We start from the raw sequence: 26,023 nt of genomic DNA, 5'->3' as shown, positions 1-26,023 counted from the left end.
CCACGTTTCGAAACATGGTTACGCAGCGACTCGAGTTTTCTGACGCGAGTGTCGTATAACCCGAAAATGCTGACTAGTGAACTCAGCGTTCCGTGGACCGATGCTCGCGAACCTTGACCCATTCATGGACAAGTAAATACGCGTCGAATTTACCATATCGATACGATGGAAAACCTTGATAATTGCGGGTAAAATCTCGGTGCAAGGAGAAAGACTCGTGCAATTATCGAGTAATCAATCGAGTAGATAAAAGTCCCGCTTACGAGGCACTGACTCGTATCAATTATGACATTCCATCCGTGTGGGAATACAACGAAGAATATTAATCACACGATGACTCATTTTATACGACGACACTTTGTACGACTTAAAGTTAAATTTTCGAAAGTAGATACAATCCCTAAGGAAGGACGTTGAACAATAGAAGGGAGTTACGAAAGAAAATTAAGAAAATTTCTAAGGTGGATAACTCATGTATATAATTAAACATTTTGTTTCCAAGCTTGGAAACCGTTGCCTTAAGTATCTCTCGGAAAACCATGCTGTTCTTAACAAGAAATATTACATAACAGACAATCTCCAAGTTTGATGAAACTTCGCAGATGAATAGAGTTTTGAAAAATATTAAACCCATAGATATTCTTGCCCAAGAGGTAAAAAAAACTAGCTTCGCATAATGGAGAGATATTTATGCAGATAAATATCTTGAAACCTTGTGGCGATCGAAAAAATGAAAAAATTGCTGAATATGAAAAAAGTTTAATTTTTACGAGCACACGATTTGAATACAAATTCTTTTTATAAACGTTTCTTACAAAAAAATCAATTTTATGAAAAACCTGAGAAACTCTTTCTCGTACGGAGAGATCTTTTTGCAAATTTTGTGTTTCTTTCTGGAAATGCTCTTTTACAGTAGAGTTGGGATAATGGAAGTTCTTTTGCATAAATCGTTTGCCGCATCAAAATCTGTGTTACACTTATCTCTTAACGATCGTGCAGTAACGCATTCAATGACGCGATCGATACAAAAATGCGTAATTAAATATAAAGCTTGACGTACTTAATGTAAATGAAAATATAATGCACATAATTTACAGACCGAGTAACAAACGTGGGTTTTTTATCGTATCGAAGATATTAGTAATTGTTCATAATTTTATTCGCTTTCCACGTTGACATTATCGACCCGGAGAAAATTGAACGCTCGTATAGACCATAATTATCGGTAAATTTTACCACGATAAAATGCTCTTCGCATGTTTATCGCAATGCACACGATTGCATCTTTCCGTTGTTTCTAGTTGCGTGCATCGGCACGAAATGTGCCAGTATTTGCCCTGGTACAAACTATGACAGTATTTTTTAAAAATGACGATTCACCGAATCGATTTTTTAGTACTAATAATTACACTGTATCGTGGAAAAAATATACGTTTCGTGTAATTGTTCGAAAATTGTGGTTTTCTTAATTTCGTATTTGTCGATCTAAGGTAATTTGGAGTTATCAGTTATCGGGTCTTCAATTTCTGGAACACCTGTCGTTCAGCTTGCCCCGATTCGATACCAAGCCTGTAACAACTAGAACTGGAACTATACGAATAATTTAATATTCGAATATTTCATAATTATACGAATAACTGTACTTGAATTAATTACTCGATTTAAATATCGTTATTCGAATATTCGAGTATTTGAATATCATTATTCGAATATTCGAGTATTCGAATATCATTATTCGAATATTCGAGTATTCGAGTATCATTATTCGAGTATTCGAGTATTTGAATATCGTTGTTGGATACGGACAAAGCGATAACCAAATAAAAGTGAAACTAACATTACCTTGTATTCGTGTACAAAAAATCAATGAAATTATTTACGCGCGGAATTCCATCGTGTTTCTACTTACGTTATTAATTCAATTTGATTGATTAACAAGACTTCTTGCAATTTTCCTCGTTTATTTTTTAACTACAATGTTTAAAATACGTCGTTATTCATTCATCGACATTTTTCACGAATAAAGCAAATACTGCGGCCATTGCGATATTATTAATAAATTCATTTTTCTCATTTTCATATTTAATTTATACGTTAATCACGGAATATTTGCTGCACTTGGTTTAAGCTATTTAATCAGGGCTTTCGTATTTGTTGCTTTCACGAGGTTCATTATTCATGAAAAATGAAGTACTTATAAGTGCATTTTCGAAACTTGTACCTCGAAAATTGTAGCTTTCGAATGTAACTGGTTGATATTGAATATTTCACGGATCGCATTCTTTTTATAAATATTACTTAGTCGATTGTAACGAAATGAATTTTAGCGATTAAATCGATCGATGCTCATGGATACACGTTGAACTCGATCTCGTCGCTATAGCAATCCATTTCATTGTGTCACGGTCCGGCTCCATACCAGTGACACAATGAAAGGGAGGTGTACGAAATTTAATCGCTCTTATCTCCCCTCGAAGCGTAGCTCGTTCGGGCTATGTTTATATTGGGGAAGCGAATGGGAAACGGCCAGAGTGAATACGAAACTATGCGAGCGAGTGAGAAACGGATAGAACGAGTAAGGAACAGTCGGAGCGAGCAAGAACCGATCAAAGTGAGTAGGAAACAGTGAGAACGACCGGGATACAGTTACATTTAATTATTGGGCGCATTCCTTGTCCTTTACCAGTTACATATTACTCGTCTAACTTGAAATCAATCAAATACCCTCGTACTTGGTACAGTTTGCATCGTAAGAAATTCATTACTTCGTTGAGAGCAATTACACATCGATGAAGAGAACCTATAAAACATTTACCTTTTCTCTTCGGTAACTCATTAATAATCTTGGACACCGTTTCCCGCGTGTCGGAGATAACGCCGTGGCACGAGTAATGGGGATAACTTTGCGACACGATTAAAGAGAAAAATTGGGACGTTTCGCACTGAATATAATTTTTATACTACGATATTCAAATAACGATATCCCAATACTCGAGTATTCGAAGGTTTATTCGTATTATTCGAATACTCGAGTATTCGAAGTCTATTCGCAGTATTCGAATAAAATATTCAAAGTTTATTTGCTGTATCCGAATATTAAATTACTCGAATAATAACCCAGATACCGATCCTGATCAAATTTACCAAAATGTATCAAAAGTACTGCGAAACGTTTGAGAATCTTAACGAATCGATAGAAAAGCTTTGCAATCCAGATATAGAAATCTAAGACACAAGACTGTCAGGTTTCGTGATAAATTCATCGAATAGTTCGATTGCAAATGGAGACACGGTTTATACTTCTAATTCGATGTTCGAACGTAAAAATGCCAAAATATTTGAAGTTTAACAGCTCAGTTGGAAAGTTTAAATATAAGTTACAGTGTGTTCAGAAGGAGTTGTAAAGTGTCAGCGCTTACAGATCAAGTTTCAGTCCGTACGGTTCAAAAGTTCAATGAGTTTCTGGGTTAAAAACTAAAATTAATGTTGAACAAGCAACTCGAAGTTTTCCTTCCAAGACAATCTCGGAAGGTTACAAGCATAGATGAGAGTGTGAAAGCACCGTAGAGCTACTTGCATCGTGTATGCAAAGTTACACGTCTCCTTCGTTCAACAAACAGGCCCACATTTCTCTCGATCGTGTGCTCTCGAAATCTGGTGGTCACTTGGGTTTATGATACGTGAATCACTACAGAGGGTAGCGACGGGAGTGATACGATTAGGTATCGATGATACTCTTCGAGTAATTCGATACCACAAAGCCATTTAACCATTTCACTACGGATATCGTTTGGTCGAGCTTCCATAAGGACAGTGTTCGAAAATAACCATTTTTAATGTTTATCGACACAACGATAAATTCAATCTATTGAATCGTTATATCCTATTATGTAAATTGTAATTATTGAGTATTGTATGTTATCACACCTTATGTATCGTTTAAAGAAATTTTTCTCCGACAAGTGGATTTTATTGGTTTTACAAAAGAAAAGAAAAATAATACATTAATATTTGATTATCGAGACGTATCTGAAACAACGGTATATTTTAAATGCTTGGAAACAATTAATTCCCAAAATCACGTTCGTGTTATAAATCCCGTTCCTGTCGCAAATTTTAACGTACGGATTTAATTCTCTCTTCCTTTTCCCGCTTTTCAGCGGCGCTGAACGATCGCGCGAGAATCTGAAAGAAATGAAACCTGACGATGAATTCGTACTTTTTCTTTCATCGAGCGCTCTGTTTTCCCCGCGCTCGATGCAATTCGAAGCAGATTGAATTATCGAATATAGTGCTACAATAAACTGCAATAAAGCGGCTGGTGAAACCGCAAAGAATTTTAATGGTTCGAATGACTGCTCCGAAACGCTTCGGCGCCCCAATTCTTCAAGATTTTTTGACACTTTATTGGACTCAATTATATCACTGTGGTGCTTTCATTATACACCCAGCTATAGAGTAAAATGACGCGATACATATCAATTTTAATGCATCGTATTGCAGCATCAAACAGATATCGAGTATCATAAATATTGCGATATCGTTTGTTTATTTCTATCGATTTTCATTTTATTTTATTCGTTTATTTATAATTTCTTCTGTGCGTTATTGGATCCGTACAAATGAATCGAATAAAAAATATCGTATCGATATCATCCAGTTAGACATTCTGTTACATTATCCTCGGAAACCGAATATTGTAAAATTAATACATTAGGCGTCTCACTCTGTACCTGTATTACGTTGTTGAAATATGTACATAGCTGAAATATGTACATAACGATCTATCCAATACCTCTACAATATTGGAATAGATTTGTTCCAGTGCCTAAGAATTGATCAACAAATTGCTCGTGAAGTGTAAACTCGATTAAAAGAAAAAGTCAATTCGAACGAATATCCGTTTAAATGTAAATATATTCCAAACGTTTCGAGCGTTTATCGTCTGCGAGCTCCTCGAAAAATCGGAAAAAAATGAAAACGCGAAACGAGTGTACGGTTAAAATAAAAATCACTCGCAACGTCCAAATCGGGGGTCACAAGATTAAAAATTAATCAACATTGATTTAATCGTTTATCGGTGGAACTAAATATAAATATTATATCCGAGAAGGTATCCACTTATTACCGAAAAATATCTACACGTTTCGCCAACTTTCCCAACGTTTAATTTAAACAAATTTGAAAGGGTACGCGTATCAAAATTGAATCGAGATTGCTCGCGATCCTTAAAATTGAATCAAGATTGTAATCCGTGCGAGTAAACAACATAAGATCGAATCTTGGAAATTGATCAACGTGTTGAATCGCTAATAACCATTATCGGTAGCGAACGCCACAGTGAACTTCCGATAAAGAAAATACCTATATCGGTAACGAAAGTTTCAGGATATTTAAGCGAGGCCAATGCAGGATTCAAATAACACCGAGTCGAAACTTCGTGGCGATTGATTTAATCGAAAACTTGTCGGGAAACGCATTGAATTCCCAATACCGGTCGTGCCAGCGGTACCATTACTAATGAATCATTTCCAACTTTGAACACAACGGCGTACGGGAACATAGACGAATGTTCCAGTTACCATTGCCGATCGTACAATTTCGCTGGCAGAAAAAAAATATATGATCGATCGTGGCGGTACCCCGCGCTGTGCCTGGAACGACGAAAATAAATTTGGCAAACGGTCCATTTCCCTCGAGGAACCCGGGAAATTCATACCCCGGTGGTCCGTGTTCAAGTTTTCTTAATAACGGAATCTGGAATCCCATATGCTTCGGCGAAGTATGCACAACCACCGTTGGTGCAATTCCATCCTCCGCGATTTGCCGAGCGACGATTTTCAACCTCACACCTTATGAAATTTCTTCATTAACATTTTCATTATCCAAAGTATCTCGATTTAAGACCGCCGCCCGATAAATTCGAACGAAAGTAATTTCGATCCTTCTTCCACCCCGGTGCATTTTCGTAAACCTCCTCGTTCGCGAATTATTTAAGCTCTGCTAAAAAAAAAAAAAAAAGAAAAAAATAACTGCTTGTAGTTTGAACGTATTTCGAACGGTAAATAATCGAGTCTCCAGGCGAGTTTTTACGTTTTTAAACCTTGCCTCTTGCATTTTTAAGCATTGTATTTTTATACACCCTGGATAACGATAAATCGATTTGTGTAAACATTTTGTCACGTTAGGAGAAACGTCGAGAACTTTTTCTATTATTATTATTTTTTTTTTTTTGTTCCATGTATTTTATGATAATTTGCATGGTAATGTTCTTGCGCGTGAAACTATTTTATTTAAAAAAATCTACGGTTTTATGAACCTTTGTTGCATTTAGTAACTTTTATCGACAATCTGTAACGACATTTGTATGACCGGTTTGTGATACGTTCTACTTTCGCGAGGTGTTTTTAAATAAATGTGAGAATATACGCCAGTGTCATTTATACAAAATTAAATGGAACTGATACATATTCATAGATATGAAAATACATCAACGTGTCGCGGTAATGTTTTCTTTTATAATTACGAACGTGTAGCCGTACATTTGCGGTGGGAATGATAAGATTGATGTAACGCATTGTAGACAAGCTCGTGTCGAAAAAGAAATTACAATTTTCGAAGGGGACCGACGAACTTGACCGAAAATGTTCGAATAAATCGAACACGATATCTTCGTTCACCATATTTTTATTTAAATCGTGCGGGCACGAATTATCCAAATTATTTATTTCCATAAGTGGATCGAGTACAAGATTTTAAGAGGGTGTACCCTAAATTTAATTGCAAAAAATTAACGACTCTGTAATATATTTAATCGAGTTGGTTGAACGAGGTACGCGCGCGTGAAGATTGCGTCAGAAATTACAGCGAGTCCCATTTGTTCAGGGGCCATCTCCTCGGGCGCGAAAAGGATGTGTCTATATCTGTCTCGTGCAATATAGATAGCCCCTGAATGAATGGGACCCGCTCCAACTGTAGACGCAATCTCTTCGCGCGCGTACTATACACGCGTGCGCAAATATTGCAAAGCTGAAGCTTTTCAAACCCTTTGAAGTATCGAACGTAATCCTCCCCTAGACGAAAAGTGCAATTGGTAATTAAATCCATTTACGAAAATATCGCGGCGTGCAAACAGTGGATATCTCGAAGCATTCCCTTTAAATAACAATGAGAGTTTAAATACGACGACCTGGCAATTCACTCCGCAGAATTACACATTAGTTCCTGAATAATGGAAAGTACGGTATTTTTAGCTGCGTGCACTTCCTTGACTCTCGTCTGTCGTATTAATAGTTCGTCTAAAATCGTACTCACCATTGAAACAGAATCCGTGGTTCGTCGAGTTGAGAAAAAGAACGATAGAAAATTATTTCGAAAATAATTATACGTAAATATCTTATTACATCGCACGAGGTGTACGGATGTTTTTTAATTACAATTTCGATCCAATTATTTTTTCGTCGGGGATATAAATTATGAAGAATCCTCGATTTTCGGCTCAGAGTACCGGAGTAACGTTGGATCGTATCGTCGAATAATTCTTATCGGGATGATAGATCGAATATCGATGTAACGTATATATATATACTGTCAGCAGTAAAAGTGATCGAGTACGAAATTCGATAAATGAAATCTCTACGGCAAAGTTTCAATTAATCGAATTAGCTCGATGGAATTGTTCATCTCGAGTGACTTTTATCCGAGAGAAATCAGGCCTTCGGGGATCGACGCGTGAATCTCCAATTTAAAATATCAGGGTTACCGAATTTCGAATCCGGGGATAAATTAAATTTCACGTATTTACTTTCATAGTAATTTTCAGTGGATTTATTCACTCGCACATTCCTTTGCAGCAGATGTATATTATTCTGCGTATGCGGTCAACGGTACGTGTGAACGCAATAACTGTCTAACCAATCAGTCACTTCATTCGACAATCTATATTTTGAGGTTAGAACGTGATCGGGGCTGGAAAACGACCGAAACGTTGTTTCTATAGTTTATTGAATATATTTAATCGCTTTTATTGAGCGCTTTAACCGAGCTGATTAAGTTTCCACATAATTTGAATCGCTCATTTCTGTCGAATGAAACGAACGAGTCTCTTCGTTTTTTAAACGACGCTTTCAAACTACAGCTTTCGAAGATAACGATGGACACAAGGAAGCGTATCGTTTGTAAATAGTCTGGAAATTTTCCACGTATCTTACAGCCTATGCATCGCTGCGAAATAAAATCATTCCAAATGTGTCCAACAAGAAAGTAAACGGAAAGTGTTTGTATACCGAAAAGGAAGAATTTCCGAGCTCGTATTTATGCAGACTTTTTCCATCCTTAAGATAAGTGAAATACACTTCAGAAGTTTGACTACCTATTTCAGAGACACCCTGTGTATCACTGCTATAAATAAAACAAGTACTTCAAGCGGTAAAGTTACACTCTTAAAATTGTTCGCATCTAGATAATTGCCCACGATGAAATTTTACTTTAATTGCGCGATAAATAAGATGCTTGAAAAACTTGCATCGTCTTTATGGGATTTAACGCAAAACATAATTGTAAATATTTTAAGATATACATAAAAAGTTCAGCATACACGAGTGTTTATGTTAGTTTACTGACACGAGGGTTTCGATCTGGGGATTAGGTACTCTTTGGCACGATTTGAGGAGAGAATACAAATTTGTATTTGAATGAAAAAATAATGAAATGTAACTAAGATATGTACATAACATGTAAGAGCAAAAAGAAGTAAAAATAAATTTTTCTTCCGTCTATAAATTGTGTCGAAGACAACTCGTGTTAATAAACGACATGTTCTGATGTTTTAATGAATATGAACAATCAACTTGTGTTACGCTATGATAAAATTATTCTTATTGTTGCAGAATCACAAGAGTCACTTAGTACAGTATATTTTGTAACTTGGCCAAAGAAACGTGCCCTATATATATATATAGACGCTTTGAATAATGCAAATGTTCCAAGAAATCCACCAAGTAAAAAGGAAAAAGAATTCAAAGGGAAACGTAAATCTTGAGCCTGATGAAACACAGAATTCGTAACAGCGTGTAATATAAAATATTTCTCCTCTCCTGCCTTTCGTTTTCGTTTTCAAAGAATGGCGTAACATTTTTAAGAGAACTTTGCGAAAATGTTGCTTTATTAGTTTCGAGATATTAAAAAATATTTCCAGGTAGAATTTACCAACAGCGAGACATTCTTGTCAAACCGAGACGTTTGAAATTGCATATAACTTAACTCGTTGCGCGGAAACTTTCCCTTAAGGAAGAAACAAAGTCAGCCGACGTAAAATTATGCGAATTGTCCGAAATGCCGTGAGTAAATTCGAAAACGAATAGAATTTCCCTCGGAAAGGTGTAAAGTTCGCGCCTTCAAGAGGCTTCCCTCAAAATGCTCCTCGTTCTCCGAAGCGCAATACAACTTTTGAGTATAAATAATTAATTTACATTTCTCTGAATTCCAGCGATATTGTTTAACGAGGGACGAAACGATTCGAGGGGCCGGAGAAACGAGGTACATATTCGAGGAGCAACAGCGTACGAAAATAAAAGTAACGAGGGAATTTATCGTTATTGAATCGATTACGAGCGTTAAACATTTTTCGCGAGACTCGTCATTCGTGACACCGACGTTATTGCTACGAGAAATTGTACCATTGGTGTGCGATTTTTAATAATCGAGAACTTATTATCTTACTCGATATCGTACCTCGTTCGTTTAATATTATAAAGATGTAGAAAACACGAGGATAGACCTTCGCGATTTATTCTATTGACGGCAGGATTTAAACGTTCGCTGGAAAGTTCAATAAAATTTTCTCGACGGTATTAATAAAGCGAAACTGATTACTAGCGAAGTATACAGAATGCGCGTTATCTTTAACATGCAATTCCGTGAACGAGGTCCTTTGTATGTAGGTGAACCGTAATATCGAGCGATATTAAATTTCCTCATCAAGATTCTCATTAAGCAGTCAATTTTCATTCGCAAACCGGTCGATATTACAAAAATAAAATGTGTCCAATCGGGAAGTCGAGCAACGACGGATTACAATACAACACTGGACAATGGGTTTCCGAGAGACATGAAGCAAACTTAAGACACGTAATCACTGAGAATACTGGAACGGAGGAGAGATAAAAAATTTGTATTTACAGCACGACGAGAGCTATTCAGTACAGTGATAAATTAATAAATTGTAATTGCGAAAATTTTATTTCAATCACGATCAAGAATGGAACTACGAGTCGAGTTCATATTCGAATATTCGAAAGCTACGATGATTCAAATATTCGTCGATTATAATTCGAATACCATTCGAATACTTCGATGTTCGGGTATTCCGTACTCCGATCAAGTATTTGAATATTTATGGTATTCGAGGAGTGTGTTGTAAACTATGAATCGAGTTCATCAAGTTCATCGTTCCTTTTTAAACTTCATTTTCGTTTACATTGTTCCATTAACGATACTGTACGTAACATTTTTATTCGAGTAAAAAGAAGTTAATGTATTTACATTTTCAATATACCTGTACGAACACTTTCTTGTTCGAACAATAATATTCGAACACATAAATATTCGAAGTTTATACGCGATGTTCGGATACCTACGAAATATTCGAATAGTTCCAGCCCTGGCTTCACAATCAGTGAGTAACGGGAGGGAGAGAAGGCTAATTGCGTTTCGGACTTTTCTCGACCCTCTTCAGAGGCTTTAACTCAATATTCTACGAACGTATTCTGCCAACGACGTGTATAAATATTTGTAAGTATATCAATATTTCTATTAGTGAGAGAATTACGAAAGGCTTTAAGTGAGTTATTCAACGGATGAACGCGAACGTACTTTTCAATTAAAAATGAACCGAAGGAAAATTTACTATACATACGAGATACAATGTCGCGTAGCGTGTAGCGTTCTTAAAAAATGTAATCCTCTCGGTCCTGAATTTTACACGATTCCCTGTACAAATTCTTAACCATAAATAAATACTTATCTCCTCGGTTTAACGACTATCGCGTTTTATATTATCACGAAGCTACGAGTATACATTATTTTCCATTCGACACATTTTAAACTGTTTCCATCGTTCGAACCTTTGAAACATCTACGACAATATATTTCCACCAATATCCTTGCATCGATACTGTGGCACATTATGGAATTTGTTTCACACGAATCCGTTTCTCGATCATCTAACAATGAACCCGATCGTGTGTCACGCGGTTGCGCACTAAATTTTCTCGAAACCACCGGTATCGTATCCAAACGTCAAATCAACGAACACGACGTTCAACCTTGCCCTTGCGAGCGAGGCGACTCGTCTCTCACGAAATTGGTAAAAACTTCGAGCAGGAAAAGTACCTCGTGAAAGGACTGTTTGTAGATACCGATCGCCAACGCCGAAAGCATCGATTCGGTTGATTATTACAATTAGTCGGATCCCTCGAATACCACGGGTTCCCGGCGAATGAAACTTTCCGCGACAAGGATCACGTTCGCACGGCGAGGGAAACTTTTCGATTGGCGCGAACTTCTAAGTCTCCGTTCGCGGCGCAAATTTTTCGATTTTTCCACCGTGGGAGAAAAAAAACGGGGCGAGCGGAGTCTGGCCGCGCGACACAAATAAATTTGACAACCACGACTAACCACCCCCTCCCTTCCCCTCCTCCCCGTTTACACATTCTCAAGTTACCCCCGGAGACCTGGAAAATTCATACCGCCGGCCGGCGCCGAAGTTTTCTTAATAACGAATCCCGAATTCCGGCTGTTCCTCGAAGTAGGTCGCGCTGCATGCGATTTCCCGCGGTTGCGTCGCGCTGCTCGCCCCTTTTTCGCCAGTGTGCCCCTCACCCCCCCTCGCCCGTTGCGCTACCGTCGCCGGTGCCGCTCACCTCCTACTCCCCCCCTCCGACTCACCACGCTCGATCCTCTCTCTCTCCGCTTCAATCCTGCACATACCTCGTGCCACCTCTCCGAGTGACTTCTGTAATGCGGCAAGATAAACCGCTGTCTTACCGTACAACTTGTTCCCATGCAGCAAGTTACACACGCTTAGAAAAGCACGCGGAAACCTGGCTGCACACCATCCCCGGTTCACCACCATCACCATTACCATCGTGTGGAGAGTCGAGCGGTGAAAAAAATACATATTACATGCGCTCGTGACTATGTACAAGCGGACGTAGCGGGGGTAGGTAGAGAGTTAAAAGGGAGGGGAGGGGGCGAATGAAAAGAGATGTGTCCGCGCGTGTAGAACGACCGCGCGTCGTGTTTCAGTTTTGCATGCGATTTGGGAATTCGCTCGCTCGGAAATATTCTGCGCGCCGTTTCGTCGAAGAAAGCAACACGTGGCGCGGAGCATTTGTAATTAACATTGTCGTGGTTACGTTGAATTTAGATTCTACTCGCGCGGTGTACGGTCCTCGTCTTTCTTTTTTTTTCTTTTTTTCTTTACTTTTTCCCGCCTACCCTCGCGCGCGAGAATCACACCCCTAACGATGTTAATGGAAACAACCTTTTCCGGTTAACGGTGGGCGTAACGCGCCCGAACAACTTTCGAGGACGTTATAATCGACACGATTGTTCTCGAGAGCTGATTTTCTTTCGGGGATAATGCAGGGGGAATCGAAACACGGGGGAGACGATCTCGAGGGTCGTTACTACAGACTCGGAGAAAATTTGTTTCGAAACTACGCGATTCATCCTGGCAGTCGTTATTTCCCGTCCGGAGACGATGTCGTGTTGGCTAATGATGAAATATTTAAACAAATCGGCAGGTCACTGTTACTTCACTGCGAGTGGAGTAGCGGATCATCGCGATGGATGTATTACGAGTCGTCGTTATCGACACGCTTTATCGATATCGCACGTTAATTGCCCTACTTGAATTTTATAAATACCGGTGCTAGGTAATTAGTTACTTCGAACGGCCTTACTCTTCTCTGGAATGTTTTAAGATAAACGAACGCGTAATTATTATGAAAACTGAAAATAAAATTGCACAGAGGGTCTGCTAGAGTATCAAAGTACTTGGTAAGAATTCCGCTTCATTTTTTTTTTTTTATTCGTCAAATGCACCTGTATCGTTAACGATAATTTCAAAGGTATCACGATTTACATAAAATTAGGAAAGGTTAGGAGGTTATTTACACGTATCGCACCATTTCTCAAGAACGAAGAAAAGTTTCCTTTCTAGACTTCCGAATAACGGTTATAGTAAAAAATTAACAAGGTACTTCCGAAGGCCCTTCTTATATAGGGGCCCGTAACCGAAGCGTCGTTAATTTCACGGTCTATCTGCCCTTGTACACGCACAACTACGACCGCGGTAACTTTATTAGCAGAAACCTTAATAAAATTTTCGCAAACGAAATTACCACGTTTCTTGACCAATTTCTGTTCAGCTACTAAAATTGATTCAGATGGTGTACGACGAATGAAATAAACGAGCATAAATTCCAGCAGGACTATCGGAGCTCAGGGAGCGGGTAAATCGGATATGCGACCAATAAGATTTCCTAGTGGGAACTCGAACTGCCTCTGAAAACTTCACAATACGACTTCTAGAATCATCTCCGGGAAGCCTAGTTTTCTATAAAAGTTTGTTGACAAGTTGACTTTCCTCCATTATTGCTTTTGCGCGTAGATATTAATTGTGGGCTCGAATGAAATATTTTTATTGGAACGCTTTCAACCCGATATCGAGTACAATCACTCGACACTGAAAGTTCCGAACTCGTAACCCTTGTGTTGCGATCATAAAAACACTAATTGGGCTCGGTCACAGAGTCGCGAAAAATGTCTACCGAGCGCTCCGCTCGGCCCCAAAATTTAAAGGAAAGTTCGTAGGTTTGTAAAGTGGGCGAAAATAAGGGACTAATATTTTTTTCTCTCTTTTTAGCTACGGTGACTCGAGTTTAAGGGGTAAAACTACCGTCCAAAGTTTCATCCCTAATGGCATCTTGAAAACTATCGGAGATACGTGAAAGTTTTTTTAAACAAATTTGTCACAGACTTTGATGTAAAACAACACGAAACATGCAAGAAATTGAAAAAGAAAACGAAGAATGACATTTTCCGTATCTCAATGTATTTGAAAATAGGATCTAGACCTGTATAAATTTTATGACAGAATTTTGAACTTACCTTACATAATGTCCATAATCGTATTATAGCTTGCGATATAAATGAACATTATCGTTGAACCGAAAATAAATAATGAAATAAAAATTGATGCGGAAAGTTAGGAATAGAACAAACGCAAAATGGATTGTGCATATACGTAAATACTAATTTATTCGTACGCGATTTAGCAAATCGTGATATTTTATCGTTGAACTCACGGAACTAAACATTTCGCGAAATCACTTTAATAATTCAAATATTCGGCGAATATAATTCGAACACTAGTTAAATACTACGATATTCGAATGCATTCAAATACTATATACATACAAGTATTAATACCTTCTTTCGTTGACATTAGAATTTATTATAATTACGTTCAGAATCTATTAAGGAAAATACAAAACATTAACAAATGTCGTATTTGTAATTTTTGACAAGGAATATCCCATGGTTTCGCGTTTAGAACAGACAGCATTTTCAGAAGAAAGACGTCCGGATCGATTTTGAGGAATAATTGCTATTATTTTTCTACTTTCAGAGATACGCACACTTCCGGTCAACGCTTCATTATAGAACGATTCGCTGCAAAATTATTCGAAAGACAAAGTAAATCACCGACAACCGAGAAATTATTTTCAACTATCGATTGATAATATTTACAGAATCGGAAAAATATTCCAGATTCCTTTGGATCTTTTCCCCGGGTAACCTCTTCGAATATTTGCTCAAAACTGACAAAATCGTTACGATGTTTTCCTTTCGTAATTAAACTCACCCACACTATTCCCAGAAAAGACAACAAATCGTTATTCCAACGTATTCTCAATATTGACGATCCACCGACACCGACTTCGACCAACATTGTCGATGATTATAAACATTTGGAATAATTACGAGCCGGAGAACATTAACGGTAACAGGTACAATTCTCGTGTATCGTTTCGATGAATCTAACGAATAATTTGGTAGGTCGCTGCTCGACGACCGAAACGGATAAAACTCGTAATCGTTTCTTCGATGAAATTATGAATGAGAATGATCTATTAACGCGAAGACGGGATCGATTCACACGGACCCGAACACAATAGAAGGGTTACAGCTGTGAATGAAGCAACGTCTCCAGACTTTGAAAGGGACTCTGAAAGCTGTCTCCAAGGTTACACAGTGTTCCGGACTAATCACTCCGCGACAAACTAAAAAGACAAACGGAACAAAGAGTCGCTTAGTTATGAATTGGAATGTCCCCGAGTATGCAACTGTAGCCATCGTCGTCGACGTCGTCGTCGTCGTCGTCGTCGTCGTCGTCGTCGTCGTAGTCGTCGTAGTCGTAGTCGTCTATTTCGTTGTACGCGGAAACGGCGAGACGCGTACAGCCGACAGGAATACAAGCGCGCGATGTAAATCGCGCCGGGGTTTACACGTCTCAAAACAGGAAGGAAGTGGGGGCGCCGAGAAGAAAAGAAGCGTAGACAAAAAGATGTTCGGGAGGGGGTAGGGGGAGGGGGAGGGGCGCTAAACTCAGCAAAATACGGTAAGCAGCCAGCACATGGCCACGTTTCGCTGCTGCGGTAAAAAGTGTGCTGGCTGTGAAATGACTTTTTGCCCGCGGGCTCGAAACGATGAGGGGTTGAACGATCGCCTCCGGGGAGTACATTTTGGGTCTTTTTTCGGCGTAAGTTGACCTTACGTATTAAGGGGCGCGAGTTCGGATCGTTCGTTAAGCTGCACGTTTACGTGCCGTGGATCATGACACTTCCTGTTCGCAATTTTCCGCGCGCTTTTTCTTCCTGCCGCTATTTGCTCTTAATTAACGACGATCCTCTCGCTTTTCCTCCTCACGAAATTCAACATAGTTCCTCCGTTCGTTCGCTCGCCCTCTGTTTACGCTAATCATTACGTTTCGAACCGTAGCCGATCTCGAATTAAGGCTGGAGCCGAGCGTCGGATTTTTCAAATATTCTGTTTCGCGTACTCGCTTAAACATTCGTAGAACGGTTTCAACGGTGTAATTCGACAATTACTCCCAGGGCCGGAAACCAGTAGAATTTTACCAGACCGATAGACCACGAATAAAGACTCCGTAATGCGATTTATTAGTAACATTTATTCGATCGAACAGGTGTTTGGATAAGCTTTTATTCGTTCAACGTGAAACGTAACTCGGTTGTACAATTCGAACTATAATTTTTATCGAACCAATAACGTATCGAGAGTTTATCTTTTATTCGTTGTTCGAATTAGAACGATGTTTGCTCTTCGTTGATACAGGCTCGATGCAAGTGCACGATTACCTTTTCATTTGAATAGTAATATTCGAACAACGATATTCAAACTCTCGAATGATCGAATAATGATTTTCGAATAACGATATTCAAATTCTCAAATAATGATTTTCGTACACTCGAATACTCGAGTAACGGTGTTTGAATGAGCAAATATTCGAATAAAAAATTACTCGAATAGTATCGAACCTGTTCGAGATCCGCTCGATTGCGTTAAATTTCTTTCCTGCTTGTTCCTCGTCCCCGACACTCGACACTGTAACGCGCGTATTAATTTGGTGAAACGCAACACGCGCTCCGCGCACGCATCGAACGCGTATCGTGTATGCCCGAGGAATATACTATGTAATACGCTACCCGACAACAATTGTGGTCCGACGTTTTGTTGCCGGAGAAGGGGATATTCATCGCGAAAGTGTTAACCGCTAAATGTAAACATGGATTTTTAGCGCTGTTTCACGCGCTATTGAAGCGACGTCGAACTGGTTTAGTAGCGATAGACATTCACGAACGGTTTGTCAAAAATTCATTTTCACGTTTTTTAGCTGTCGATACGCGTTATCGTGGCCGAGCAATGCGCGTTCCCAGTGTTCGATGGGTCACACGATACCGTGACTCTTCGCCGCGAACAAAACTGGTTCACTTGTTACGAAGAAAAGAGACATTCGTAACGCGAAGAACACCCCGAAAGTTTGGCCTTAAGGTCGACAACGGTCGGTCGGGATGTCGTGCATATCAACAACAACGACAAGACTCTTCCTGTGCGGCGCTGATATTTATTTATTCGAACGAGAAACCGTTCCGACGTAGATCTATCTTACAAGTTCTAGTGGTCGAGGAAACGTGGAAATCGATCCTGGAACATCCACTGCTAATGTTTATTCAACCGGATAAAGAACCCATTCCGACAGAGACCATCGCGATAAAACGTAACGGTTAAGAAAAATAGGAGATCGATCTTGGGAAACGTAGCGCCGGTATTTATTTATTTAAACGAGGATCTATCTCGACACGAGGCTAGGGACCCTAATGGTTAAGAACAAATATCGCACTAGTCCTAATGTTTATACATCTGGACAGGGACCTTCTCAACGGAGGCCAAACCGTATATAGACCCTAATGACCAAGGAACAGAGGAGGATCGGTCCGGGAACACCTACTACTAGGGTTTCTGGACAAAAGCAGTCCTAACACGGGCCTACGTTACACACCCTAATGGCCGGTGGAAAAGAGACAGTCGATTCTGAAACTCTCGGTGTTGGAGTTATTTGCATTGCAGAACTTGTTGATTGGGACAATTGGCAACCGATCCTGGAACACCTGGCTCTGTCTAACGATGAATCCGTACAGACTCTAATAGTCGAGACGGAAAGATCGGTCTCGGAACGTCTGATATCGTTGTTTATTTTCTTGGACAAATCTATTCTGACGCACGCTTACGTTACAAAGGTTAACGATTACGAGAAAGTGGAAGCTCCGAAATACTCGATAACGTAGTTAATCAATCCGAACGCTATTCTGTCGTACGCTCGCGTTACAGAACCCTTTGATTAAAGAAAAGTGGCAATCGCTTTTGGAACATCTAGTTTCACCGTTTATTTACCTGGACAAGCACCCCGTCTAACGTACAACCGCGTTACAGGAGCTAATGGTTCACGAAAAGTGGAGATCGATCCCTGAGCATCGATCCTCGCGCGAACGTTGGACCGAGGTCATTCTTTTTCCCGACGGCGGACACAGCAGATTTTAGAAAGCGATACATTGCCCTCGCGCACGAGAAACGTTAACTCTTATTACGATTTCTAACATTTCAATTCTTCCCTTTCACCTGTTTCGTTACCCTGGGAATCACTTTTCACGCGTCCGTTTGTTCGCAAATGTTTCGCGTATATTTGTTTTCGTTGATCCGTAAATTGTGACTACTTCGCGAGCATTTCATTTCCGTTGGATTTTAATAGCATTTTAACCGGCTCGTTTCTCAAGCACCTGCGCGTCTGTTTCGTTCACACTGAAATTCGTGTATCCGTGGCTACACCACGGTTGCATAATTGGGAACAAAATTTTCATTTCAATCGACATCTCCACCGTGACCGTTCGATTATACGCGCGTCGCGATGATCGATATTTTTATTCCCAGCACCCGTTATCGTCAACGCGTGACAATACATTTTTATCGCGCTTCTAATGCACGGCCACTCGCACCGAAACCCCGCGCGAACGTTTCAACGCGATTCTCACGTGGGGCTCAATTACCGATACGAATATCATAAATCGTTGTAACGGATCGATGAATCTACTCCGAGCAACGACGTCTGTCGAACGAAAGAACGAAGTCCACTTACGACACTTTCGACACTTTTGAAAAAAAAAAAAAAAAACCAAAAACGATCGTACCGTCGAATCGAAAAATCGAAAGAAAAGATCCTGCGCACAGTCGAATCGAAAAGGAAAAAGAAAAAGAACGAACGATCCTGTCTCGTCGAATTGAAAAATCAAAAAAAAAAAAAAGAGAAGAAAAAAAAATGAAAACTATTCTTCGAAATAAATCTGTCGAACGAATGCAAGTTGTTGTATCGTGACTCACCTTGATGAGAGTTCGCGGCGCGGTCAACCGTGTGTCCACTGGCGTGTCCCATGCCGTCGATTCCGAGAAACATCAAAATAGACGTGAGCAAAGCGATCATCGAGATCGTTCTCGATGCGTGTCGTACGGCACGTCCTGTCATTCCTGCTTGTCGGTGCCCTCGATGAAGTTCGACTCGTTTCAATCGAAAGAGGTCTCTAGAGTTATGTGACACGTTGGTCGGTCGCGTGGAGACGAATTCGCGGTTGCAGCGTTTCTATGGTACGTCCCGGTCCGTGTCGTAGATCGGTACCCCCGATTAGCGCACCTGATGCCGCTCGGGGCGCCTTCTGCGTGCGAGGCACGTGCTCCGAGCAGTCCCCGGCCGAACGACTGCGCTCATCTCCGCTTCTTGCGCCTCTTCAGATTTTCTTCTTCCCTTACCGTTGATCGGCTGGGGTCCCACCACCCGCCCTCCCCCCCGCCCCGTTGGTTCTCCTCGCGTACGCTCGGATGCACGACTGGTAACGGTTAACGATCACACAAGGGGAATCCTTATTGTGGCGCGAGCACTGAATAAAACGTCCCGCGAGCGACCGCGTCGAATCGTCATTAAAAAGGATTCCTCGTGCCTTGTTGCCCGTTCGTACGAGCCGAGGGTCTACTCGCGTGCCAAGCGGCGTTAAAGACCGTGCGAACTTTCAAGGCCACCGACACTCCAAAATACGTATTCTCGCACGTATCGATAGGAAGAGAGGGTCCACGACGAGCTCTCCCTCCCGAGGCTGGTCCTGGTCCCTCTGTCCCGGGCCGTAGACTGTCTGCTGCCTGGAAATCCTCGGTGTACGGAGTATGCTCCTGCTTTCACCTCCACCTCCACCGTCCACCTACAACCCCACCTCCGAAGGCACCACTTCCACCCACCGCCACTCGCCGCCGATAAACTTCCTACGGGCACCCTCCGACATCCACCTCCCTCGCTTCTCTCTACCCTCTGCCGCCTGCAGCCCGCACCAGGAACCGTCTACCGGCTGGCGCCTGCGCCGATCAAACTGTGCCCTGATGCCCGGGCACTGCTGCTGCCACTGCTGGTACCTCTGCTGCTTTCTCGTACCTTCACAAATCTCTCCTCCTACTCCTCCTACTCCTCCTCCTACTCCTCGTCCTCCTACTCCTCCACCGCCACCAACCCCGACCATCGCTTCAACCATCCCCCTTTTCACCGTCTCTTTCTCACCGTGGTTGTCTCTCCGTCTTCTTCTGGGTGTTCTCTACCATCTCGCTTCCACTATCTCTCCCCCTTTTCTTTCTTCGTTTCTTTCTCTGTCGGTGGGACGTCTATGCCTCGCCTCGCCGCTACTACCACTACCGACATCGCCACCATCACTACCAAACATCCACCGCCGATCCCCTCCTTCTACCTACCTACCTACCTACCTACCTACCTTTGCCACGTTTTCATCTTTCTCGTTCTTGGAAAGCTCCGTAGGTGGAAACCTTCATCGGCCTCCGTTTCTCTTCGAGCTCGTGCTGTTTGAGTTCCTGTTTCTTTCTTCGTTACAGCTGCTCGGTCGACCGGTTCGCCGCGTCTCTGTTGCCTGCTTCTAGATGTCCCTGGTACCAGGTAACGAGTTGCGTTAAAGCAACTTCCGGTGTTCCGTAATCGGTGACATGGCTTGCCTACGATACTGGTTAATTTTGATCGCGTTACCGGGGGAACGACATCAACCGGGAATCCCCGTTGCGTTTTCGTCCTGGCGAGGTTCACCGCGGTACACAACCGTTCTACCATCGTTGATTCATCGACGCGAATAATCGATCACCGGATCGAGCTACGAGAATCGACTTTTCTACGATTCCCGGTACAGGGATGCAACGATTGATCGCTCGTTGGCTGAAAATCTAATAAAGAACGCGACAATCGGTACCAACGAACAAACATCCGCGTGGACGTAAATATATTTTAAACGTTTCGATCAATCGTTCGGTCCCTGCTCGGTGAACGTTAAAGAAAAGGTACGTCGATCCGAAAGAAAGCAAAGACGGGGGAAAGGAAGGAGAAAGAAATTTTTATACGAGATTATCGAAACAGAGGAGAAACAAGATGTAAAATGAATATTCGATCGGAACGAAAACTACTTAGAATATTCAAATTGGAAGAGAATTAAAAGTTAGCGTAGTCAGTGTGGATTAATGTCCACCCTGCGATAATATTTTTAAATTGACAATACATGTACAGAGGGGAGTGAAAATATGTTGAACGTTTCGCTCGAATTTCTTCTTACCTACGAAGAGGTGATTAGCGAGAGAAAAAATATTATTTCACGACCTGTGAAGAGATCTATCCCCTAATCAACCTTCTTTTTTCGCCTTCGCGGGCGAGAGAGATTCGAGCGAAACGGTCGATATATTTTAATATTTTTAACATCGACCACGGTAATTTTTCATTTTTCATCTCACGATTTGAATACGGTACGTAACTTTTGTTTCGACGAAATATTCATTTCACATTCTCCTGTTTTCCCTCTTCTTCGTTAATCTTGTGAAAGAAATTCCTCTCCCTTCTTTTACACGTACTCGCGTACCTCTTTCCTTCTTCGCCTTTTTTTTTTTTTTTTTCCTTTAAATTAACGATATAATCCACAAACGTACAAATGTACGTGGAAAATGTTCAATATAGTTTTTCCAAAACATTTGTACGACCGCACGTTCCGCACTTTGTTTCGCCGCGTAAACATTTTGCGTTGAAACGATTCACGTAGCATCTATCGTGTCGTTTTCAACTAACTTCCAGCTGTAAATCCACGTACGATAAACAACGTCTACCCAGTGTTTTCTAGTCGACGAATTTGTGAAAAACTTTAAACGTGTGCGCAATCGCCACTTTCGTGCGCAACGATTTAATATTATATATCGAATTTAATCTTTTCCAGCCCCCATACCCTCGTTGGTGTGCACGATCGTGTTCACCTTTCGTTTGTCATATCATTGATCCGTCCTTTTCTCCCCGACATTACGGTTAGATAGCCTGTTCTGCTTCTAGACACGAGATAACGAGTTTCGTCGTGACAATTCCACGCATCCACGAGAAGATCACGACCTACTACCACCGGGACGCTACGCGATGAGCACGAAGAAGACGACGTAGAAGGTGGATCGGAGCGATCTGAGCTGACATTATGAGAATACGGGAGGCGGAATTTAGAATGATGGAAGTGATTGTTCCAAAATTACGTGGTACGATCCCCACTGTCGTTAGCTAAGTTCAGAAGTCCACGATATGTGGCACGAGTTACGAAGGGACGGGTAATTGATCTTGAATTGCCTCGATCGTGGTATTCTGTATCGATTATTCGAACGACACTCGTGTACGTAACATTGTCGACGTTCGTCCGAAATGGTCGAAGGAAACACGTTTTCTTTAAAGCGTAATATTTTATACAAACTCGACAGATCGGTGGCGAACGCAAAAATCGAATATTCGATTCTCTTGGGCTTACGACCCTAGGTGACTCCCCCTCACCCCCCACCCCATCCTACCGTTAAAAAAATTTGGTTATCAATTGATACTACAAACACCCATACGTTACGATCGGATACAGCGGTCGTAAAGTATGCTTATCGTTCTATCTGTTTCCTCTCGGATAAATTTTATAATTTTTCCTATAATCCCTCCCCTGCCTATAAACACTAAATCCACCGTCTAGCAATTTTATTCCCCCTTTTAAGCTTCCATCTGTTTCTCCCGCTAACTCACTCATTATATACACATATATATATATATATATATATATATATATATATATATATATATTATTTGTTGTATACATACAGAATGGGCCATATTTCGTCTTACGATCGGAAAGGGGATGATCCGTTGTGGAAGAATAAAACGAATGAAAGAACTGTTATATGAACGTAGGTTGTACGTATCGTACTTTTCCGAGTTACAGAAAATTGAAGGAAATGCCCGATGTTCATCTTTTACTTCGATACATGATACGATCACATCTTTACCTGATCCAATATTTACAAACAATCTTGTTATCTGTGAAGTGTAGTATCCGGCAGTCCGTGTTCGTGTCAATCTAATGGCGTTCTGAAATTGATGAAACGGATAAATAAACTTATGCCAAAATGGCGGACGTATATTTAATGTATGATGTCGGCTGCATCGGGAACGTTCTCTGAGCCGTAGTATGTCAGGTCGTGGAACCTTTTCTTCTATCGATTGATATCCTCGGAGAAATTGGCACATTTGACTTCTGAATTAGAGCTACTCCTGCGAGTACTCGGGTATTCAAATATTATTATTATTCTTATTACTCCTCGTCTCCGCAAACGTGTAGACAGTCGCTGCAACGGGAAGCTCCTCGCAGCGGAAAAACGTGAGTGAGTTAATTTTCCATTCATCGAAACAAAAATATTTAATAAATATTTTAAATAGAAATGCGTTTTAATAAATGACAACAATTTGAACGAACATCGTTCGTAGTTTGCTATTCAAATACCACAAATATCCAAATACTCGATCGGTGCGCTAGATATTCGAGTAGAGCGTTCAAATTATATTCGCTGAGTAGTCGAATCACTGAATCTTCGAATATTCGAGTACGGAAAAATTCGACAGCTAGTGCCCATTCTGAATAAAACGATCGTTGCGATTCGTAACACCTTTCGTATACGGGTAAATTATAATTCGTTCGCTTTGGAACGAATTGGGTCCAAGAGGCCCCAAAAAAAATTAAAAAATGAACAATACCGTGTAGAGAGACGCTGTAAAGAGTATCGATCGTTATACATTCTATATCGTATCGTGTTTGGCAAAATAAAATGGCCAGTGAGAATTAAATGGACCCTGGGAGGACACTGCCGCCAAGTCGGTAGTGCAAATGTGTTAATAAAATTAAAGACGTTGGGTCTATGAGACCCGACCCGTGCACGGAAGGGTTAATGAAACTGCTGCAAGTCCCAACGAAAGTACTAGAAAAATATCTGCGCATCGTGAAATTTCCCAAGCCACGCTGCAACGTATCTTGCATAGGCAGCTGCTTTATCCTTATCATCCGCAGTGAGTGCAAGGACTTGAACCAACTGATTATTTTCCACGGCGAATATTTTCTGAGTGGTTTCCGAGAAACCATGCTGAGAATCCTGCATTACTGGGTTTCATTTTATTCAGCGGAGGGAGCAGGATTTACAAGAAATCTAGTGCTCCACACAATCAGCGTATATGGACAGAAAACACATTGTATTAAAGCTCGCAGTGTGGATATTAACGATTAAAGAGAGCCTTCCAGGGCCTTGTTTCTTTCCAACTTGTCCAACTAGCCCCGTTCGTAACGATTTTTTGCCAACGTTTCGCAATTGTTAGAACAAGTGCTTCTCGATAACAGGTTACGTTTTATGGTCCACGCGTAATGGTACTCCGTACCGTTATAGATTAGGTTTAATAACAGTCCAGCTGAACCTCGTTATCAACCTTTGATCTTTTATTCCTGTAAAATTAGTTCGGCGAATGCTGTGGCGATATTTCATTAAAAAATATTTGCAATCGCGAAAGTTACATTCAATTACGTAAATGTATGATCTTTTTACAATGAATACGATACCAGATTTATGGGAAACTTAACTAAAAATTTATCGACGGATATTTAATATACGAAAGTATGTATTCCGTGTATCGGGAGCAGAATACGAACAAAATTCTCTTCCTTTTATTAAGACCAATCGAATTTTTTTCATTTCCGTCATTATTAATATTTTTCTCTATTTGCGAACATTTCTCAAAATTGTGCTTCCGACGTATCTTAAATAATATTTTCGAGTGTACGTGCAGAAATATTTTGAAGTACATCGCTGGATTTGTTTCCGATATTTCATGTTCTTTGATTTTACAAACTTAGTTTTTGTGAAAATTGCATACGGATCTAAGGTTATGATTTTTCTTTTACAAATCTATTGATTTAATTTTTACGACTTCGGTTAGTGAAGTCGCGGGACATTTCGATGTGTTTATCGTTAAAATTTTCGTTAGAAGTAGTCGGTCTTTGGTAGAAATTACAAAATGTCAAAAAAAAAGAGCAGCGCCTCTACCGACGTGCATGCCATTCGCAATTCAGGTGCTACTACATGTTTTTGAACTTTTTCGATAAATCAGAAGTCAGAATATGTAGAACACGCGTAAATTTTAAAACATCTAAAAATCGTAGAAACAAATTTTTCGAATATTTTAAGATTTAACTGCCTCCCCCTCCCCCTCCAATCCTTTGTATCACGATTTCGAAAGTCACTCGAAGTTCGTGTTTTGTACACTGTACGAAATAATAAAATTTCCGATTTCAAATTATTCGAGCGAGACTCAAAATGTTAAAACCTTACAGTAGCATACATCGAGACACGTAACAGACACTTCGAGTACAGAAATTTCCACTTTCTAGTGACAAAATCGGTACCACCAATTCACTTGAAAGCGAGGTAGATAGCGATTTTTATCTCGAGCCAAGATTCAGCTTCGCGTGTATCGTACAATGAGGACTGTGAAAGAGATACACCGAGAGCGAGCGAGATAAAACCACTTGAATCTGGTATAAAAATTATCACTTGAAAGCGGGAATTGTTCTAAGGGACATAGATTTTTTATCATTCAGAAATTACGTCATATGGAACTTACGATCGTAAAATATTTTCTCCATTGTTTTACATTACGAGATCTCTTATCGTCGAAAATGATTTGAAATTTGAACAAAACTAGGAGAAAGAGACTTCGGAAATTTCCTGCACGGTCGTTTATGATTGGCCAAAGTTAATAGAGATTCACAGGGTAGCCAACCCTAAGCCAAAACTGCCTGCAAAATTTAATGTCGATACCTGCTACAGTTTAAGATCAGAACTGGGAATTATTTAATATTCGAATATTTTACTAGTTAGCATACGCTACAACTTCGAATATTCGAGTGTTCGATGATCATTATTCGAATACCATTGTTCCAATATTAAATGAAAATAAAGTTCAAAAAAG

At 40.4% G+C, this 26,023-nt stretch overlaps 2 protein-coding genes across 3 annotated transcripts in view; both read right to left on the bottom strand.

Moving 5' to 3' along the window:
• The window catches only part of LOC143146018 (lachesin), a 130,895-nt gene extending 111,434 nt beyond the window's left edge, over nt 1-19,461 (bottom strand). The window contains exon 1 of the mRNA XM_076309969.1: nt 19,024-19,461. Within this exon, the coding sequence (XP_076166084.1) occupies nt 19,024-19,165 (142 nt within the window). The 5' untranslated portion in view covers nt 19,166-19,461. The remainder of the gene's footprint in view (nt 1-19,023) is intronic.
• Nucleotides 19,462-20,228: 767 nt separating this feature from the next.
• LOC143146026 (uncharacterized) lies at nt 20,229-21,214 on the bottom strand. 2 transcript variants are annotated; one of them, XM_076309980.1, is made up of 2 exons: nt 20,448-21,214; nt 20,229-20,367 (listed from the first exon to the last, which is right to left on the bottom strand). In XM_076309980.1, the coding sequence occupies exons 1-2, from the start codon at nt 20,792-20,794 to the stop codon at nt 20,274-20,276; spliced, it is 441 nt and encodes a 146-aa protein (XP_076166095.1). In that variant the 5' UTR covers nt 20,795-21,214; the 3' UTR covers nt 20,229-20,273. The 2 variants fall into 2 exon arrangements, with proteins under 2 accessions (XP_076166095.1, XP_076166104.1); XM_076309989.1 differs by having other exon boundaries at nt 20,250-20,358.
• Between the last annotated feature and the right edge of the window lie 4,809 nt (nt 21,215-26,023).

This window comes from Ptiloglossa arizonensis, chromosome 1 (genome assembly GCF_051014685.1).
Source record: "Ptiloglossa arizonensis isolate GNS036 chromosome 1, iyPtiAriz1_principal, whole genome shotgun sequence".
NCBI lineage: Eukaryota > Metazoa > Arthropoda > Insecta > Hymenoptera > Colletidae > Ptiloglossa > Ptiloglossa arizonensis.
This window is presented reverse-complemented; position numbering and strand designations above follow the sequence as displayed.